The sequence below is a fragment of the Acomys russatus genome, chromosome 29 (genome assembly GCF_903995435.1).
Source record: "Acomys russatus chromosome 29, mAcoRus1.1, whole genome shotgun sequence".
NCBI classification, from domain to species: Eukaryota; Metazoa; Chordata; class Mammalia; order Rodentia; family Muridae; genus Acomys; species Acomys russatus.
This window is the reverse complement of record NC_067165.1, coordinates 47,085,947-47,107,874: the sequence shown is the minus strand read 5'-3', so window position 1 is coordinate 47,107,874 and position 21,928 is coordinate 47,085,947. Positions and strand designations below refer to the sequence as shown.

At 48.3% G+C, this 21,928-nt stretch overlaps 2 protein-coding genes across 2 annotated transcripts in view; both read right to left on the bottom strand.

Annotated features, from left to right (window-relative positions):
• Nucleotides 1-11,696, bottom strand: part of Ssu72 (SSU72 homolog, RNA polymerase II CTD phosphatase) — a 35,052-nt gene extending 23,356 nt beyond the window's left edge. The window contains exon 1 of the mRNA XM_051171219.1: nucleotides 11,427-11,696. Within this exon, the coding sequence (XP_051027176.1) occupies nucleotides 11,427-11,506 (80 nt within the window). The 5' untranslated portion in view covers nucleotides 11,507-11,696. The remainder of the gene's footprint in view (nucleotides 1-11,426) is intronic.
• Nucleotides 11,697-20,519: 8,823 nt separating this feature from the next.
• Nucleotides 20,520-21,717, bottom strand: Fndc10 (fibronectin type III domain containing 10). Its single transcript, XM_051171779.1, has one exon. It carries the CDS (start codon nucleotides 21,715-21,717, stop codon nucleotides 21,046-21,048), a length of 672 nt encoding a protein of 223 aa, XP_051027736.1. The 3' UTR covers nucleotides 20,520-21,045.
• Between the last annotated feature and the right edge of the window lie 211 nt (nucleotides 21,718-21,928).

Here is a 21,928-nt window from a genome sequence, read left to right as displayed (position 1 = left end):
TAAAGTGTGCACCACTTTTCAACTATTCTATTTAAGAGAACTCAAAGTGAAAAAAGTAGTGATGAAAATCTATTATGCCATCACCTGAAGTCAAGGCAGGAGGGCCATAAATTTGTACCGGACTACAACAGATTGAAACCCTAAAAAGTAACGATGGTAATAATGACAACGGGAAAAGGAGGAAAACCAAAAGCCCAGAGGTCTGTTTCTGAGTCACTTCTTACAGTCAGGAGCAGAGAGCAAAGGACCGGTCAGATTAGTTCACTGCTCTACCCTAAGACTATCACACGGTGGCAGGGTGCAGGTAGAAGTAAATATATGGCTGGTGGGCTATAAACAACAGCAGCACCATGACACGATTAGGAAAGATGATTTCTCACTGCAGCTAGACACAAGGCATCTACGGTGGGTGAAGAATGCACATCCACAAGAGCAAAACCACCAATACCTGTAACCCACAACTTCACTTCCAGAAACCCAGTCAGACACAGACAGACAGACACACACACACAAAAGCTACAGAACAGACATTCACAAAAGCAAAAAGCAAAAAAAACCACTTGGTTTTAAGTCTGTGCACAATCCTTTGAAGGTCTATCATCTCCAACAGCTCTGTGAAGAAGCTGGTGCCAGGCAACATAGTCCAACATCACTGCACACGACACTTACAGAGAGTTCACAAAGGCAGACACATGAAAGTAACTCCAGTCAGGCGCCGTGTTGCACATTTTTAATCCCAGCCCTCCGGAGGCAGAGACTGGAGCTGGATCCCTGAGTTTGAGGCCAACCTGGTCAACCGAGTTAGTTCCAAGACAGCCATGGGTATACAGACTTTGTCTCAAACAAACAAACAACCCATCCAAACACCCAAATAAATAAATAAATAAATAAATAAATAAAATAAAAATTCTAGAAAAAAGTAGCTCACATTTAAGCTGAGGCCACTGAAGCTGATACGAAGCTGAGTCAGGTCTGTGTTTCCAACCTACACAACCAGGTCCCCAGAATATGACACATAAAGAACACAACCTAAAGTGAGAATCATTATTAAACTTGAAGTCCACATATGCCTGCGCTACTAAAATAAACATGAAACAAAATTTCCAGTGTTCCATCAAAAAGAGGACAGGAAAGCAACAAAGGAAGGTGCTGGTTAGACCTGGGAAGGTGACACAGCCAGACAGGGGACAGTAATGCCTTCCTCAGAAAGGTCAAAGCAGAGGGTCCCCCTTAACCTAAATTTGAAACAATTCCTCACTAACTTGGATAACAAACAATAAAAGAAATATTTTTTAGGAAAATGTAACAAGAATGAGGTGCGGTAGCACACACCTCAAAGGTGCCCAGGGTTCACAGAAGCACTTCAGGCTAGCTCTGCTTCCTGTCACACCCTTTGCTGTTGTGGCCTTTCATGGTTCATGCCAGGGAAGTGCTCTGCATGGGTGCTGAGAATAAGGCCCACAAGACAAAGACTTGCCTTTTCAAGCCAATTAGTTTTTACAACAGAACAAGAAAGGGGCTAGGGAGGTAGCCTGGCAGTTAAGCACATTTGTTCTCAGCAGACAGGAAGGGAGGGAGGGTGGGACCTGGAGGAGAAAAAAGAGGTGGCTACAGTCAGGATGTAAAGTGAATGAATTAAAAATAAATGAAATTTTAAAGAGGAACATTTGTTCTCACAGAGGATGCAGATATAATTCCTAGCACCATATGGTGACTCACAGCCACTGGTAACTCCAGTTTCAGGGGATCTGATGCCACCCCGCCTCCTTTTCTTTAAAAAAAATTTTTTTAGAGCTGGGTGTGGTGGCACACACCCGAAATCCCAGCACTGGGGAGGCAGAGGCTGGCAGTTCTCTGAGAGATTGAGGCCAGCCTGGTCTACAAAGCAAGTACAGGACAACAAGGGCTCAAAAAAAAGGTTTAGACTTATTTTCTGTGCTTGAGTGTTTCGCATATGTTTGTATGTACTGTATGTATGCACCGTATGCATCCTGGGACTGGAATGGTGGCTGTAAGCAAGCACGTGGATAGATGCTAAGAGTCAAGGCTGGGTCTTCTGCTCAGCAACTGACCTTCTCTTTAGCACCCCACGCCCTCTTCTCACCTCCATGAGCACTAGGCACACACACAGTACACGGATATGCATGAAAGTAAAACAAAATACAGACAAAAATACAAATCTAAAATTTTTCAATTAGAACATGTAATGAATGACAAATAACGTCTACACCACAAAAACCAAAACAGCACAAACTCAAGCAGGCATGGTGGTGCATGCCCCTGATTCCAGTACTCCAGAGGCAGAGGCAAAGGCAGGCAGATCTCTGAGCTTTAAGCCAGCCTCATCTACATAGCAAGTCCCAGGACAGCCAGGACTACACAGGGAAAAAAAAGGGGGTGGGGGGAGCAAACAAACAAGTTTTTTTGTTGTTGGTTTTTTTCCAGACAGAGTTTCCTAGACTTGCTCTGTCGACCAGGCTGGCCCTGAACTCACAGAGATCCGCTACCCTCTGCCTCCCAGGTGCAGGGACTACAAGCATGAGCCACCACGGCTAACAAAATGCTTATATATAAAACACACAAATTTGTAAAAGGAAGATCCCACTACAAAATGGCTGGCAGCAGTGCCCAAGCAGAAGGGAAGGCCACCCTGACAAGGCCCTGCATGTTGCAAGAACTGCACAGTAGTGCACTGTAAGAGGAACTGAGAATTTAGACTATAAAATACTATCTGCAATGAGTTCTGTGTCCAAAGTGACTAGAAACCGCTATGCCGCTGGCTGAACATGATCAGCAGTGGTTCTACTCCTAACACAGGCATGGTCGCCAAGGCATGAATGAGGTGAAAGTTAATCAAGTTTTATAACCAAAGCTACTTGTGACCAAATACGAATTTATCAGATAAATCCTGAAGTCATCTTTTTTGTTTGTTTTTGTTTTTCAAGACAGGGTTTCTGTTAGCCTTGGCTGCCCTGGTATTGCTTTGTAGACCAGGCTGGCCTTGAACTCAGGGTTCCACCTGCCTCTGCCTGGGATTAAAGGTGTGTGCTACTACGCCCTGCTAAAAACATCTCCATTTAGACCAAAAAGGGTTGAACTACTTTTCCAAGACCCACTCTAAAGGGATAAAATGATCTAAAGAATCACTTTAACAACGGTGAAAAAAACCCAGGGGTGGTGGTGCACACCTTTAATTTCAGTGCTCGGGAGGCAGAGGCAGGTAGATCACTGTTCGAGGCCAGCCTGGTCTACAAAGCAAGTCCAGGACAGACAAGGGTAACAGAGAGACCCTGTCTCGAAAAACAAAAACCAAACCAACCCAACAAAAAACAATGGGAAAAGCAGAAAGCTGGATGCATTAGATCTTTCTTTTGGCCACTCCCCTGCAGTGCTGTAAGTGAGGGTGAGATTCGGCGGCTTGGAAGGCTGAGGCAGGAGAATGGACGGAAGCTCAGGACTTTGAGACTAGCCCGGCAGAAGACAGGTACTCCAAATGGACACAACATCCTAAAAATAGAGACCAACCAGGCCCCCAAGAACATTGCAGAAGCCTTGGGAGACATGGCCACAAGTCCCCAGAGGAGGGTTCTCACAGGGAACACTCTCCATTCCAGTCTGCCTACACACCTACACCATCCCCCAAACAACCCAAGCTAGTCTTGAGGTGGCTTCAAGTGCAGAGCTGCCGGCATGGTCAGCCACCACACTAGCAAGGGTTTCTGACATCCAGCTCTCTGAACTATTACTTTTAAGCATCCCGTTTAAAAATAAGTTGCAGTGCAGTTTGTTTCCCCAAAAAGCTGTTCCCAGGTGGCAAAAAGGCTAATTAGCAACGGGGCTCTGCTTTCTCTGAAGCCTCTAAAACTGGTGTAGCAGCCCATCCTGTGCGGGGACAATCTGCTCATTACATACAAGCAGAGAATGCTATAAAAATACTCCTAACAACCAACAGACTTGCCTGAGGGCAACCATTCTGCCTAACCTTCCAGAAAAATAAATGCCTTTCATAGCTATAAAAACTCTGTGAGCTGTTCATTGTAGAATATGTTACATTGAGGAAAACAAAATTGTTTCATTGTTGTATCAAAGACCAAACGTAAAATGTACACCAAAGAAAATGTACAGCTGGGGCTGGAAAGATGGCTCAGCGGTTAAGAACATTGTCTGTTCTTCCAGAGGTCCTGAGTTCAATTCCCAGCAACCACATGGTGGCTCACAGCCATCTATAATGTGATCTACTGTGCACTGTATACATAATAAATAAATAAATCTTAAAAAAAGAAAGAAAGAAAATGTACAGCTGGGCGATGGTGGCTCAAGCCTTTAATCCCAGCACTCGGGAGGCAGAGGCAGGCGGATCCTGGTGAGTTCAAGGCCAGCCTGGTCTACAAAGTGAGTCCAGGACAGGCAAGGCTACACAGAGAAACCCTGTCTTGAAAAAAAAAAAGAAAATGTCCAAATTGCCAGCATAAGTTCTTGTATTTTTCCCCTTAATGTTCTCCAGTGATAATGTGATTTTAACAGAACACTGAAATCCTGAATCCACTGCTTCTAAAAGCAAGTCTATCTCCAAACAGGGAGTACTACAATCCTGTCATCTTTACTCAAGGTTACCTAGGGCCTATTAGCCTGACTTCTAGAATGCTGTTGACATGATGTCCAAATCAATTGCTTACAAGGTATCAATCTTCCAAGGTTTTCAAGGCTGGTGAGATCTTATGATTATGAAATGTTCACCAAAAAGGTTCACAAAGCCTAATATGATGGCACCTCTGATCCCAGCACTCAGGAGAGACAGCCGGTTGTGGTGGCACATATCTGTAATCCCAGCACTCGAGAGGCAGAAGTAGACAGATCACTGTGAGTTCAAGGCCAGCCTGGTCTACAAAGCTGTCTCCAGGCAAGGCTATACAAAGAAACCCTCCCAAAAAAAGGGAAAAAACAAAACAAAAAGCAGGGCTCAGAGTTTAAGAGCATTGGCTGCTCTCCCACAAGTCCTAAGTTCAATTCCCAGCACCCACATGGTGGCTCAGTCAACTGTAATACAATTTGATCCCAGCCCCCTTTCTGGTATGCATGGAAACAGAGCACTCATGTATATAAACATTACAAAAAAAAAAAGCTGGGTGTGGCAGTGCATGCCTTTAATCCCAGCACTGAGGAGGCAGAGGCAGGTGGATGGCTGTAATTTCGAGGCCAGCCTGGTCTACAAAGTGAGTCCAGGACAGACAGGGCTAACAGAGAGACTCTGTCTTGAAAAGCCAAAAAAGAAAAAAAAAAAAAAAAAAAAAAAAAAAAAAAGGTTTGAGAAGACAATCCTAAACATGGACAATGACTATTTTTGGGTTTTTTTGGTTTTTTTTTTCGGGACAGAGTTTCTCTGTAGCCTTGGCTGTCCTGGACTCACTTTGCAGACCAGGCTGGCCTTGAACTCAGTGATCCACCTGCCTCCACCTCTCGAGTGCTGGGATTGGGCCAGCTATGGACCCAATGACTTTATTAAAGGGTCTATTTTGACAGGTAGTCTTGGGTGGCCTAGAACTAGCTATATAGACCAAGACAGCATCAAACTCCCAAAGATCCACCTACCTGTGTCTCTTGAGTGCTGGGATTGTAGCCATGTGCCTCGTGCCAGGAACATACCATTTGAAATATATGCACCACGGTTACTATTTATTTAGCACATGTGCATTTAAGGTCAGAGGGAAACTTGTAGAAGCTGGCTCTCTCATTCCACCACGTGGGCCCCAGAAATCAAACTCAAGCTGTGAGGCTGGCAGTGAGTACCTAAGCCCTGAGCCATCTGGCCTGCTGGGGCAACGCCCTTAGTGGTTAAAGCTGTTACTAAGTGTGACAGACCCAGTTTTGTCTCATATTCACAGCTAAGCAGAAGTCCATTTTCTTTTTTGAGACAGGGTTTCTCTGTGTACCCTTGGCTGCCCTGGACCAGAAGTCCATTTTCCTTAAAAAATAAATAAATAAATAGAATAGAATAAAATAAAATAAAATTTATTTATTTATTTTATATGCTAGAGGGCAACAGATCACATTATAGATGGTTGTGAGCCACCATGTGGTTGCTGGGAATTGAACTCAGGACCTCTGGAAGAGCAGTCTGTGCCCTTAACCTCTGAGCCATCTCTCCAGCCCCTCAGAAGTCCATTTTCTTCAACAATTCCTTAGTCTTAATTCTATTTTCTGTAGAAACAAACTAAAACTAGCTTAGTCTCTTAAAACCTGTGAAGGTAACACGTTCTCATGGAGGCACACCGGTAAGGCCTGTATGTAGTCTTTTTTTTTCTTTCTTTTTAAAGAAAGATTCAACAAACCTATACCCCAGAGGGGCCTCCAGTCCCGCTCACCCCGTCCCTGCTGCAGGGTGGAGCAGTTGTAAGCACCACTGCACCCAGCTTTCTTCAGGGCCTCACAGTGGAGGGTCTGGGCTGGTTGGAATGTGTGGCCCTCATGTACTGGGTACGGGGCTATCAGCTCCAATCACCACATTCCTGAACAATCTCCAGCTCATCTCCTTATAGTGCACCTAGAATCAAAGACCACACAGCAGACACAGCTTATTCCCCTCCGTGTACAAGACTATGCACAACACAGCCTAAGGACAGAGGGGATTTCATGGCACCTCAGAGTGGCCTACATTCAAACCCTGTGTCAGTTATTGCCACTTACTGGACAGCACAACTTTGGTGGTCATCTGCAGTCTCGGTTTCAGTGTGGCCCAGGGCATGTGCTCACTCTGAAACTGGCATTGTAGAGCCTCCTGCAAATCAAGGTCTTAGAGACCATAGTTAACTCCTTTTCTTCTAATTCTCTGGATTCTTCCCCGGCTCCTATTTCCTCCCATGGGCACTACATGCACACAGTGCAGACACACGGTCAGAAAGAACACTGATACCATAAGACTATAATAATAATAATAATAATAATAATAATAATAATAATAATAATAATAATAATAATAATAATAATAATAATAAAATGAATGAATAAAATGAAAGGACAGTGGAGGCAGCAGCAGTGCACGCTTTTAATCCAGGCACTTGGAAGACAGAAGCAGGCAGATCTCTGAGCTCGAGCCCAGCCTGGTCCACAGAGCGAGCTCCAGGACAGCCAGGAATACGCAGAAAAGCCCTGTCTTGGGGAAAAAAAACAAAAACAAAAAGAAAAATATCTCTAAATAAACCAAGCCAACAATCACACACTACTATGATGTTTAACTGTAATCTCAACAAGGAGGTGGAGACAGCAGTGACCTGGAGTTTGCTATCAGCCAGTATGGCTACTTAGTGAGCTCCAGATTCACCTCAGTCTCTGGCTTCCACATGTCCACATTAAACGTATGAACACGCTCACACACACAAGATGAGCTCAAATGGCTTTAAGGAAGTTCCCTGGCAGAAGCACTCACTAGACCAAGTCTCCTAAGCTTGTTAATCCTACCCTGGGACCTATACTTACTCAGCCAGGCCTCACATGCCTGGCTATCACAAGTCTATCTCTGTCTCTCGTTTTCTGGATAGGGTTCTAGGTAGCCCAGGTTGACCTACAACTCTCATGTAGTTATTGACTACAACAAACTTCTGATTTTATAGCTTCTACCTCCTAAGTAGAGATTACAGACATGAGTTATCAAATCGTTTTAATGGAGTTAAGAATCAAATTCATACAATTGAGATGTAATATGAATAAATTAATAAAATATATTTTACAAAAAATAAAATCCATGGGCTGGAGACATGGCTCAGCAGTTAAAAGCACTGACTGCTCTTCCAATGAACCTGGGTTCAATTCTCAGCACCCACATGGCACTCACAGCTGTCTGTAACTCCAAGATCTGACACCCTCACACCGACATACATGCAGACAAAACACCAATGCACATAAAATAAAAATAATAATAATATAATAATAATTAAAAAAAAAGAATCAAACCCATGTCAGATGTGGTGGCGCACGCCTTTAATCCCAGCACTCGGGAGGCAGAGGCAGGCGGATCTTCCTGAGTTCGAGGCCAGCCTGGTCTACAAATCAAGTCCAGGACAGCCAAGGCTGCAGAGAAACTCTGTCTCTAAATAAATAAGTATCCAGAGCTCTGAGCACAACAGAGAAGCAGCCTATTGAGCCACGCCTTCCCCAGCGCTCTCTCCCTTTGGTTTTGAAGTGCTAGGACTGAGCCTGTAACCTTGAGCACACTAAGTGAGTCCTCGGCCTTTGAGCTATATTCCCAGATAATTTTGAGTTTTTATAATTAAAATTGGAGCTCCGGGTGCCAGGCATGGCAGTACACATACCTTTAGTCTCATATCTAAAAAGAGAAGGGCCAGAAAGATAAATCGGTGGCTAAGAACACTACTAGTTGCTCTACCAGAGGACCAAGTCACATGGTAGTTCATAACCATGTGCACCTCAAGTTCCAGGGGGACTCAATGACGTCTTCTGTCCTCTGGGGACATTATGAATATAAGTGGTACACAAACATACATGCAAGCAAAAAAAAAAACAATAATAATGTTCAGGACTGGAAATGTAACCTAGGGTGGCTCAGACTACAGACGAAACCAGAGTCTGGCTAGTAATACGATTAAAGGGTTAGACCTCTCTGCCTTAGCAATCTGTAAATAAAACACAACAAAAGATTGCAACAGGCAGCACTCCAGTTGAGGTCCAGCCCGTTTGGTTTCTCTGTGTAGACCAGGCTGGCCTGAATTTAGAGATCCACCAGCCTCTGCCTCCCAAATGCTGGGATTAAAGGCGTGCAGCACCATCGCCGCCCCTGGTCCAACTCTAACGATTATCTTTTAGAAACTCTAGCAGTCACCCAACTTTTTTTTTTTTCTTGAGGGAGAGGGTGGTTAAGACAGGGTTTCTCTGTATAGCCCTGGCTGTTCTAGACTCACTTTGCAGACCAGGCTGGCCTGAAACTCACATCGATCCACCTGCCTCCACCTCCCAAGTGCTGGGATTAAAGGTGTGGACACCAGCCAGACATGTTGACTCAAGCCTTTAAACTCAGCACTTGGAGGAATGGTAGGCCAAGTTCGAGGCCAGAGTGGTCTACAAATCAAGTCAGGACAGCCACGGCTACACAGATAAACCCTGTCTTGGAAAAAAAAAGGTGTGTGCCACCACCACCTGACAGGCTTTCTGTATGTAACCCTGGCTGTCCTGGACCGTATTCTGTAGACAGACCCACCTGCCTCTGCCTCCAAGTGCTGGGATTAAAGGTGTGGGCCACCACCACCTAACCTGTCTTCTTGAAGTGTACCTAGTAAAATGTGCTTCTATTTTAGGTCTTAAGAAAGAAAGACGCCAGGCGTGGTGGCGCACGCCTTTAATCCCAGCACTCGGGAGGCAGAGGCAGGCGGATCGCTGTGAGTTCGAGGCCAGCCTGGTCTACAAAGTGAGTCCAGGACAGCCAAGGCTACACAGAGAAACCCTGTCTCGAAAAACCAAAAAAAAAAAAAAAAGAAAGAAAGACAAAGAATTCTGAGCTTGAGAGGCAAGGGGAGCTGTGTCAATATGCCCTATTCTGGAAAGCACCCTTGAAAACTGGAATGGATCAATGATGTCATTTCTAGAAATTTATACTAAAATAGTAAGCAAAACGTATGCGAAGATATTTACACAGCACCAGGAAGTTAAAATCTCCATGTCTATTAATGATGAATGATAAAAAACAATGGACGGTTGCATAGAACCTCTCAGATTAGTGAGTTTTATAGCTACCTTCATTCATTAACATGAATCAGTGTATTTAAAAAATAAAATAAAAAGGTCAGAATACATTATATTACATCTAAATCCGCAGGCATTTGGGAGGCTGAAAGAGGAGTGCTAAAGCTTCAAGTTAAATGGGTCTTAGAGCCCGTGCTAGCTTTACACTTTGTAGGCCAAACTGCTAGATTGAAAGCACTTACCACCTGCAAAACAAAACAAAGCTACTAAGGAAAGACTATGGTCTATGTAGGGATTGGCTCATGACCCCTTGGGGATCAAAATACCCTTACATCTAAGACTTTCTGAAACACAGATATTTACATCAGGACTCAGAAAAGTAGCAGAGTTACAGTTATAAAGTAGCAACAAAAATAATTTTATGCAGGCCTGTAATCCCAGCACTCTGGAAGGCAGATCCTGGTCTACAAAGTGAGTCCAGGAGAGCCAAGGCTACATAAAGAAACCCTATCTCAAAATAGCAAAAAAAAAAAAAAAAAAGACAATTTGATGCTTGGGAGTCACAACATGAAGAACAGTATTAAAAGGTTTCAGCATTAGGACGGTTGAGAGCCACTATTCTTTGTGGTAAACATTACAGGAAGAACAAAATCTTAGGATTTGCAGATGATAAACAACTAGCACACAGCGCTTGGTATGGTGGCAACTCCTATTAGTAATACCAACAAAAGCGAGGAGGTGAGGAGTGATGTCAAAGCAAGCAGCTCACCTTTAATCTCATCAACTGGGAGGCAGAGGCAGGTCAGTCTCTTGAGTTTGAGGCCGACCTGGTTTACAGAGCGAGTTCCAGGACTACATAGAGACCCTGTTTGTGTCTATGTGTATTTGTTAAAAAAATAAAATTAAGAGCCGGGCGTGGTGGCGCACGCCTTTAATCCCAATACTTGGGAGGCAGAGGCAGGCGGATATCTGAGTTCGAGGCAGCCTGGTCTACAAAGCGAGTCCAGGACAGCCAAGGCTACACAGAGAGACCCAGTCTTGAAAAGATAATAATAAATAAAATTCATAAAAGTTTCAAAAGTTCACAAATAGTTAACTCGGAGAGAAAAACACATTTTATCTGAACGCCATGTGTCGGTTTCTCGCTGTGTCAAAGAGATTCTGAAGACAAAATACTGTAAAGGAGGGATGCCCTATTAGACACAGGTGATTTCATAAGGAAATATGAGGTTAGGGTACCGAGTGAATTGGTGTGTTCCAGAAGTGACCGACTAGAGTTATGGGGGTGGGAGGGGTGGTGGCCTGTGAATGGCACTTGCAGGCGTTGACGTCACGTTACTTCCGGACTCGTTCCTTCTTGACTGTGCTGAGAGCTTTGCAGTTTATGTAGCCCGGCCACACACACGGGCAAGACAACCGTCGGGCGCCGTTCGCGTCGCAGAAGACCTTGGCCTCGCCGTCCGGGTTACCCAGGGGCGGCGAGCTGTCTCACGCGGACAGCACGCCATCTCTAGGGCTGATTCCCGGGGGCTGACGACTGAATGTCTCGGTTCCGAAACCGACTCCCTTGTAAACGCTCACCCTCCTCCGAGAGGGCGTCGCGCGCCCGGATCCCCTCCCCTGAGGGGTCCGGGTGGCCCGACCTCCCGTTCGTACCGGGTCGGGCGTCTGGACCGGAATCTGTGGGAAGAGAAGGAGGGAGGGGAGGGGCGCAGGGCGGGCGGAGCTTGCACTACCTGAGGATGTTGTGCGCCTCCATGCTCCGATTCTGGTTACTCGAGCACACCACCGCCACCCGCAGCGGCGATGACGGCATGGCACCGGCCGCACGCACTACCCACCGCGCTCGCCACGGAGAGCCCACCCTACAAGCCGGCTTCCGCGCGAGGAAGATGGCGGCGGCCGGAAGTCGGCGACACGGAAGTGAGGGCGACGTAACGCGCCGGGGAGGTCCACCCGCTTCCCTGGGCCCGCACTGCAAGCGGCTCCGGAGAGCGACCGGACGGCGACGCGTCAGTTCGGGGACGCAGCGGCGGAGGCCTGCGCCCCTGACGTCACACTTCCGAGCCGGCGAGTAGGACGGGGTGCGTCGCGCATGCGTGCGAGGACTCCTGCAGCGCCGTCGCCGTTGATGACGCGCTCGGTTGGGCGCGGCACTTGCGCACTATCAGAAGCTGTCTGGCGGGAAGCTGCGGAGACCTTTCCGCGGTCTCTGGCTGGGGGATTTCTCGGTCCTGTTTCCTCCAGCTTTTCCTTCCGCCAGATTCGGAGAGGCACCTGTGCTCCAGCTCTTTGTTGATGCCTTATGTCTGTAACGAGTATCTCTTTCTCAGGTTCAGGGCACTTACAAAGTCACGTCACTTCCCCTGGAGGAGCGCTCTTCAGAGTTTAGCATTTTAAGTGATAGGGAAATATGGGCGAGGTAGTGGGCTCTTCTAGTTCTGCTAATCGGGAAAACGGCAGGAAAATCGTTTCACTGTTGGAGGTCAGTCTGGATTACCTAGTGAGAGCTTTATCTCAAAAAACAAACAACAACAACACACAAAACAAAAACCGCAGAGTTTAAGGCCAGCCTGGTCCAGAAAGCTAGTCCAGGACAACCAAGGCTACACAGAGAAGCCCTGCCCTTCGAAAAAAACAAAACAAAGAAAAAGGGTAAAAAAAGAAATAGGGCTGGGCGTGGTGGCTCACACCTTTCTTTCTTTCCCCACACCTTTCTTAATGCAAGAACTCAGGGTGTAAACACAGGTAGATTTATAGCCTGCCTTGTTGCCTTTCCTCTCTATCTCAACAAAATGGTTAAGAAAAGAAATGAGCCGGGCATGGTGGTGCACACCTCTAATCCCAGCACTTGGGAGGCAGAGACAGGTGGATATCTGAGAGTTCGAGGCCAGCCTGGTCTACAAACCAAGTCCAGGACAAAAGAAAAAAAGAAAGAAAGAAAGAAAAATGAAGGGCATTAGATTGGCTGCTCGGACATTCTGAGAACTCTTGAGGTGTGGGGTGTAAGAAATAAACCATTATGGTCCATTTTCATTATGAGATTGTCACAAGAAGGAAGGTAGATGCGTGTAGTTGGTGTAACAAAATATATTTTATTATGCTGAGGGTCAGCAGGAAAGAGTCACACTCTAAATTCCTAGCTGCTGTCCTAAGCCCATCTCCCCAAGGCTGCTCACCTGTGCCCCTTATCTCAGCTGAAGGTCACATACTTAGCTGAAGTGTGTGAATTTTAGCCTTTGAGTTTTTAGGGTCTAACTAGGCTGGTGAGTATTTTGTCACCTGTAGCCGTGAAATAAACTGTTTTACTTTTGCTATTCCAGGTCTCCAAGCTCATATTGTGAAGTGAGTGTCCTTACTTCTCCCAGGGATCTGTAGTGCTGCAACTTGGAGAAGTTTGCTGGGGGGGAGGGGGGTTGCTGTGCTTTCACAGAGGCTGCAAACGGCAATGACCCACCACAGAACAGTGAAGGCTGACAGCCAAGGGGGAAAGCTGTGAGAAATATGAACGCAAAGCATAGCTCTTGCTCCAACGGAAGTTAGGGATGTATTCTGAGCTTGATGAATGATCACAGGCCTTAAAGATGTATTCTGAGCTCGGTATAAATGATCACGGGCCTGACCACAGGGATTCAGGTTGCCCCGACAGGCGTATTTCACTATGGAAGCAGTTTCATTAACTTTTATAGCCACAGAACAAAAGACCCATAAACTGGTCTGTTTACCCGCACGTCGGTAGGAGCACCTGATAGGCGGTTACCTCAAGGCAGGAAAATCTATACGTTTCAGATATTACCCTTAGGCTTGTAAGCTTCGAGGTTATCTGTAGTTGTCCGCTAGGTTTGTAATATACCAAAGGTTTTACTAATAGTTGAAGACCTTAGGTCAGATCAGAGCTTGATACCCAACGGCTATTAACGGAACTAACCTCAGGTGTGGTGGCTCATGCCTGTAATCCTGCCACTCCGGCTGCTGCAGCAGGAGAATCATGCGTTTGTGCTCCGTAGTGAGTTCACACCCAGCCCAGCTTACCACTGAACTAGAGCCCAATTCAAAGGGGAGAGGGAAGGATAGCACAGGGTAACCCACACCGTCAATCATCTGCAGCATTTGTCCCTTCCATAACCGAAGCACTCTGACCAGCTCCTCAGTATGCAGGGTCTTCAACAAAGAGGAGGCTTTTTTCAGGGAACTTCGAGTCACTAAGTCGCAGATTTCGCTAGAATGCACCCATCGTCTCCAGAATGAAATCCAAGGACATGGATGTTGGCCATGTCTGAATACCTGTGACAACAGATCTTAGGCATGGGTGAAAAACAGGTGGAGAGGAAGTTAGGAAACTCAGAAGCCTCGGTGTTTAGGGAACCGCCCCTCACTGACCTGGAAGTCAACTGTCTTTGTGTTTCTGAGAGAGGAAAGGTTGAGACCCTGTTGTGAGTCCACCAGAGACTATCAGACGGATACTCTAAAAGCCAACAAAAGGAAGGGCTTTTATTGTTGCCTGGAGGCTGCACAGGGAACTTGGCCAAACTGTGTAGCCTTGAGCCTCACAGCTCTTTGTTGCCTACGTACAAAGCTATCTTGGTTGTCACAGTTAGCGAGAAGCAGGACTACAGAAGCAAAAAAAAAGCAATATTAGGACATTTAGGGGCTTTTTACTTGAGGACTTTCCTGAAACTATGGACCATGTCTGTTTCCATTTTGGCAGGTGTTGAGGCCTAGGCTCTGGAAGGTTTTAAGGGCAGAATGGCATCTCAAACATGGCATCAGTTATGCTAAAGTCTTCAGTCCTGTTACAAACCAGGTGCTAATAATCCCTAGGGTCGCCTCTGATATGGTCAGGTGCACAGTATGAATAAACATGGGTTTGCTTCTGTAGGACTTGAGGGTGTGAGGGAGGAATGAGGGCACGTTCCCCACTTTTGCCATATTTATTATTTTAAAATTCTTGTGGCCCGGAGTGAATGCTTTTGTTTTTGCTGTTTTATTTGGGGTTCTAGTTTGTTTAGTTGACTTTGTTTTGTTTTTTGTTATTTTCAAGGAGGGTCTCACTTTATAGCTGTCCTGGAACTCCCTATGTAGATGAGGCTAGCTTCAGACTCAGAGATCACCTGTGTCTGCCTCCCAAGTGCTGGGATTAAAGGCCGGCACCACTACACCTGGCAGATACAGACTGTGTGTTTAAAAAAAAATCTGTAAGAGGGGCAAAAGGCTAAGGAATATTTCCCACACCGAGGATGTGAAAGTGAAACTGGGGAGTCATTAGAAAATAGAAGGATTAAGAATACTCTGAAGGGTTTTGTTTGTCTGTTTGTTTTTGTTTTTGGAGACAGGGTTTCTCTGTGTTAACCTTGACTGTCCGGTACTTGTTTTGTAGACCAGGCTGGCCTCGAACTCACAGCGATCCGCCTGCCTCTGCCTGCCAAGTGCTGGGATTAAAGGTGTGCGCTGCCACTCCAGGCTCTCTGGATGCTTTTATACCTTACAGAATCTCCTTATATTATGACGAAGGACCCCTTTTCATTTGCAGTCACAGATAACAGACCTATTTCCATAGTGAGTACGGACTTCTGCATGGCTCTTCTATGCAGCCCTAGCTGGCCTAGAACTCACTCTGCAGACCAGGTTGGCCTCCAATTCCTGGGGGCTGGGATTAAAGTGTCATCAGGCCTGGCTAGGACATTCTTTTAATAGCCAGAATAAGACAACTAACCTAATAAATCACAAGTAGAGAATTTAAATCATAAAACTTGGTATCTTCTAGATGTAAGATAAACCTGTAAAATTAACAGATTTATCAACTTCAACATTTTCTTCATACCACTTTGTAATCTTCCCTGCTTTCTCTCTCCAGCCCTCAGACATTTCTCCAGATGGCCCACTACTCTCCAGACAGGGGTATCAGTGCGTCCTGCTGCTGTAATCTGCATACCTAGCCTCAAAGTCAATATATATCTGAGGATGACCTTGAAATCCTGGCCTCTCAGGCACTGCCAGTGCTTCTTCATCTGGTCCTTACTGTCAATATTTTTATTTTATGTGCATTGTATCTCTGTGAGTGTCAGATTTTGGAGTTACAGACAGTTGTGAGCTGCCATGTGGGTGCTAGGAATTGAACCTGGGTCCTCTGGAAGAACAGTCAATGCTCCCAACCACTGAGCCATCTCTCCAGCCTGCCCCATGCCCCACCCACCCCTTTTTTCTGAGACAGGATTTCTCTGTGTAAACCCTGATCATCCTGAAACATGCTCCTCCGTAGACCAGGTTGGTCTCAAAACTCACAGAGATCCGCCTGCCTCTGCCTCCCGAGTGCTGGGATTACAGGCGTGTGTGGCCACCTCAGCTTCCTAGTTGCCAGTCTTCCTATTTTACTTTTATTAGTGAGCGCCTTTTCAATGTTTGGACAATACCACATCACTTCAGTCACCTGCAGACTGGTATTTGGGCTGTTTCTAGTCTGGGGCTATTACAGATCCCTCGTATCTCTGCCATGAGCATGTGTGTGTGAACAGTGCACACACACACCTTCCATTTTCCCTGAAGTGGTGTCTGGGGTAGAATAGAGAAGAGATTTTTTTTCAGGGCCTGGAGAGATGGCTCAGTGGTTAAGAACACTGCTCTTCCAGAGGTCCTGAGTTCAATTCCCAACAACCACATGGTGGCTCACAACCATCTATAATGAGATCTGGTGCCCTCTTCTGGTGTGCAGGTGTACATGCAGATAGAGCACTCACATACATAAAAATAAAATAATAACCTAAAAAAAAAAGAAAATGGATTTTTCATTTTGTTTTGAATTTTGAATTTTAGGGCATGTCCTCACTGTTAAGCCCAAACTAGCTTCAAATTCATAACTGGCATGTGCCACTATGCCCAGATTTTGTGTGTGTGTGTGTGTGTGTGTGTGTGTGTGTGTGTCTGTCTGTCTGTCTGTCTGTCGGTCTATCGGTGCAAATTCTTCACATTTGGGTTAAGAAAAAGTCAAAGGGCCAGGCATGGCAGCTCATAAGTTTAGCCTCAGCATTCTGGAGGCAGAGGCAGGAGGATTTGTCAATTTGTGGCCAGTCTAGTCTATAAAGCAAGTTCCAGCACAGCTATGACTTCATAATGAGACTCTGTCTCTATAAGTAAATGAATGATTGAATGAATGAGGAATGGATGAAAAGCCAGGTGTGGTGGCGCACACCTTTAATCCCAGCACTCGGGAGGCAGAGGCAGGAGGACTGCTCTGAGTTCGAGGCCAGCCTGGTCTACAAAGTGGGTCTAGGACAGCCAAGACTACACAGAGACACCTTGCTTTTAAAAAAAAATGGACGAAAAAAGAGAAACTGCTGAGGGGATGGGGACATGGCTTTAGTGGTAGGACGTAAGAGCGCTTGGCCTACGTGTGCAATGACCTGAGTTCAATCTCTAGCATACACAGGGTCTTACCGTGTAATCCTGACTGGCCTCAAAGCATTCCTGTTGCTTCAGCTTGCTAAGTGATGAGGTTATGGGAATATATCACCACATTTGGCAATAGGCAGAAACTGAAAACACTGGGTTTTATATCCCTTTATTTTGTGTGTGTGCCCATGACTATGTACATGTGGAGGTCTGGCAACAACCCTGGCTGGGGCACTCCCTCCACCGTGTGAGGCCTGGGGATGAAACCCAGGCCACCAAGCACGAGAGGCGCTTTACCCAGCAAGCCACCTCAACCAACCCCGTGTTTTGGTGTTCGCAACATTTTCGTGTAGCGAAGACTGGCCTTGAACTTGTAATCATCCTGCCTCCGCCTTCCAGCTTGCTGGGATTACGGGTTTGAACCCAGAGCCTATCTTAAAAAAATTTTTATAAAGTTTATCGACTTATTCTTTTATGATACATGTTATGTGTATGATTTTTTTAAAAAAGGTGATTGATAGGATTAATGGTAAACTATGCATTTTAGAATAGAAGATCGGAGAAGTTGAAACTATAACTAGAAACTACAAAATAGGGATGGGGACGTAGCTCAGACGCTGGGATGCTAACCCAGCTAGGGATGGGGACGTAGCTCAGACGCTGGGATGCTTACCCAGCACACACAGAACCTTAGGTTTGATACCCAGCACTATATAAAAATCAAGACTGGAGCTGGGAAGATGGCTCAGAGGTTAAGAGCACCGACTGCTCTTCCAAAGGTCATGAGTTTAATTCCCAGTAACCACATGATGGCTCACAACCATCTATAGTGAGCTCTGGTGTCCTCTTCTGGCCGGCAGGCAGGATATTGTATACATAATAAATAAAGAAATCTTTTTAAAAATCAAGACTGGTGACACAGCGATTACTTTGGCACCTGGGAGGTCAAGGAAGGAGACCCACCACCGTCACACTGATCCTTGACTAATGAATTGGAGGCTATCCAAGGCTCTAAGTGATTGTCTCAAAACTAAAAAGGGGGCAGGACAGTGAGGGAAAGATGGGAGGAGGAGGAGGAGGAGGAGGAGGAAGACTACAGACGGCAGGCAGGAATGGTGGTACATGCTTGTGATACCAGCACTGAAGAGGTTAAGTCTCACACTTAATCTCAGTAGTTGGAGGGCCCCATTTCTTTGGGAGTTCAAGGCCATCCTGGTCTACATAGCAACCTCCAGGGTAGTCAGGGCTGCACGCTAAGACCCCACCTCAAAAGCAAAAACTTTCCTTATTTACCCTAGCCACGTTGGAGTGCTCAAGACCCAGTGACTAGTGGGGTTTATGCTGCGTTCTCTGAAAGGTCATGTTACCTCCTAAGCCCTGGTGACAGTGAGTGAGCTATTTCTGTAGCTTCTGTGTGGACGTTCTGGAGGAAGCACTCCTCTCACGCAAAGAAAATGGCTATGGGTCATTCTGGTAGGCTAAGGCTTTTGACGGTAGGATGAGGAGGGAGTTTTGTTTTGGGTAGAAGTGTAAAATGTCCTTGTGGGGATCATAGTGAAAATTTCAAGAAGGGTACACACTTGAGTAAGGCTGGGCTGGGACAGAGCTCTGTCTGTGGCATAGTTATAATGAACCTGAGCAATAATTAAACAGTTTATTCCTCCCCATATGTCTGCTCTGTAAACTGGGGGTTTTTGTCGTTTGTTTTCTTTCTTGACCTTTAACACCACACAGCTGAGAATGACTTTGAGCATCTTACCCTCCAGCCTCAATGCCCCGAGTGCTGGCGTTACAGATGTCTACCACAATGCCCAGTTTACATGGTGCTGGAGATCGCCAGGAAAGCATTCGCCCAACAGAGCTACAGCTGACTCATGCTGAGGGCCCAAGGAGGGTCTGGTAGAGCTTTAGCACCTGAAGACGTTGCATGGTCCTAGCTCTGGAATCAGACGGTGTCTAAGGAGCTTAGGTAGTTCAGACAGGGCACTTCCAGAGTTCCCAGGCTGGCTGAAGACACCAGGTCCACCAAGAACAGCGGTGGGAGGAAGCTGGACTGCAAGCCCGTCCCCTTTCTGCCCCCACTGTCTAGACAGCCTGCTATGTACCCCACCCCTCAGAAGAGCCTAGGCACATCACTACACCCCCAACCTTCTTCTCTGGATGAGTCATTCATCAGGGCTCAGCCCTGTCTTTTGCTTTCTTCAGGGTCACAGGAGCCTAGGAGTTCCAAGGACATTCCCGGTGGGGAGAGAGCGTGGTTCCCACAGTAGCAGCCCCAGATTCACTTTCTGCCTCCTACTATCCCCAACTCTTAACACTGCAGAGGGAAGCCCCAATCCCCTCTCAGAATTGCCTAAATGTTGCTTGTCACAGCCCAAGTGGGTCATCATCTTACGCTGAGGCTATTTCTAACCACTGCCAGCCCCACCTCCACATCCCCCGCCCAACACAGCTGGCCCAGGAAGAGAGATGCCATTCCAAGGTCTGAGGGAGGACAAGCAAGCTACGGACACCCTGCCTGTCCTCCTGCCGGAACTGTAACGTCAGCTGACCACCTCCCACGCCCAGTGGAAGAAGGTTTAAGGCCAGCCACTGGACTAACGCTGGAGGCCCTTAGAGGAGCTGATTTCACCTTCCCTTCCCTTGCCCATGACCTTCCCTCCAACATCCCAAAGAAACACACCAGACAGTGTTTTTGGTCTGAGAGTGATGGACATTTAGATGTTGTCAACTGACCAGTGCCTCACAGGGAGCGGGCAGAGCGAAGACAGAGAGGTAGGGCACAGGTGCTGCCAGCGAGGGCTCAGGTCATCATGGTCGCTGGGGTGAGAGTTGGAGGGAAACTAGCCAGGGTCAGGTCCAGTGGTTAGAGCCCGGGCTCAGAGATCACCAAGGGGCCGGTCTGCCAGGAGGTAGGCAAGGCCAGCCTGTCCGTGGAGATGGAGGGGGTGACATCACTGGGGTCAGAGCTCAGGCTCTAGTATGAGACCGGGCTGAGGGTAGGGAAGTGGCACCGAGGCCACCGAGGTCTCTGAGGTTGGTTGAGGCTTGGGATCCAGACCACAGTTAAGGGTATGGCTGGACAAGGCTGGCAGCTTTCCTTCAGCCCTCAGGATCCCTCCAGCTGTCCTCCCAGGCCCCACCCCCACCCTGGGAAGGTCCTAATCAAGGCAGTACAAGCGAAAGGAAAGGGTGAACCCCCAGCCTCCTATGGCGGAGGACACTCACCCCTGGATGCAGCGGCTGGACGCTGGGCCCAGCCTGCTGAGCTACATCATGGCTCTTGGCTTCTCGGACACCCACATAGGAAGACAAACCAGGACCTGGGAACCCTGGCCCCAGGCTCCTGAAAGTCTCAGGGATGGTGTGTCCTCAATGGGACTCTGGCCAAAAGCATGCATAAGCCAGCCAGTCACAGGGCCACGGCCCCCATGGACGCTGAAGGGTGATGGGTGGCTCCTGCAGTGGGCCAGAGATACTAAGGCACAAAGCTAACCTAAGCCCACTGGGGTAAGGTGGGGTGGGTACGGCCTCCAGAGGTCACTTCTCCCAACCTGCAAAGCACAACGTGACCAAGCAACGATCACGGCCAAGCTTCGACAACCTGGCACGGGATGAAAGTTCAGGTTGATGATCCTGCGTGCCAGTGGCTCTTGCCAGAAGGGAATGTATATTCTGGCCCGGCCCTACATACAAAGGCCCTGGAGAAGGGGAAGACCCCTGGACGCAGCTGACACTCTAGCCCATGCCTATGGGCCAGTCTGAGGCCTGAGTCTGGAAGGCAGATACCCAGCTGGGGCTGGCAAGGTCGTGGGATGATGCCAAGATCCCTGCGTGGGCTAGAGTCTCCATTAGGCCCTCCGTGGGGATCCTAGGAGGAAGAAGGAATGAGAGAAAAGCAAGGAGAGGGCCTTAGGGTCTCAGCGCACTTGGGCAGATGGAACCCTGGTGGGCGGGTCGCCTTGGGCTTCAGGACTGCCTGCGCAGACTGGGTCGCCGGAAGGTCGGGTGCATGAGGTTCTCGGTGATGTAGGCCACCAGCAGGCAGATGACCACCAGCATGACACAGATGGAGCCGCCTACCGCCGTCATAGCCACCACGATCTCCTGCATAGCTGCCGGCTCGGCGGTGAACTCCACGCATTCGGCGAGCTCTGGCGGGGCGGCGGCGAGCTCGGCGCGCAGCGGCAGCGGCTGCAGGCACAGGCGGTAGCGCACGCTGTCGTGCACGTCCGGCAGCAGGTAGTCGCGGCAGGAAGCACCCAACAGCACGCGATCGCACGGGAAGCGCGTGTAGGTGCCACGCCACGAGCAGTTTAGCGCGAAGACGCGCACGCGGCGCGCCTCGGCTGGAGCCAGGCGCCACTGCAGCAGCACGCTGCGGTTGCGCAGGACGTGGGCGCGCAGCGAGCCACTCGCCGAGGCCAGCGTTACGCAGCCGGGCGTCTGGCAGCGGAATCCCCGAGCGGGGCTGCGGAAGCACAGGCGCCCACCGCCCGCCTCGGGGCCCTCGGACAGCACCTTGTAGGGGCACCAGGGCGCGTCGGAGGCCGGCTCCCAACCCGGCAACGTCGGGTCCACAGCGGCGACTGGCGGCGGCGCGCAGGCGGCCAGCAGCAGCAGCAGCGGCGGAGCGCGCATCCTGCGGCTGGGCCGGCGCGACAGGGCGCGGGCTCGCGGGCGCACGGGGCGCGGCAGAGGGTCACGCGGGCCGCGCCGCCGCCGCCGCCGCTGCTGCCGCGCTCGCCCCGCGCAGCGCCCTCCGCTGCCACCCGCTCCGACCCGCCCCACGCCCACGCCCACGACCGGTGCGCGCTCGGACCCAGCGGCTAAGGCGGGGCTGCCCCACGTC

Bases quoted from the DNA above. Each gene is read 5' to 3' on its own strand.
- Fndc10 (XM_051171779.1), bottom strand. From the start codon at position 21,717: ATGCGCGCTCCGCCGCTGCTGCTGCTGCTGGCCGCCTGCGCGCCGCCG.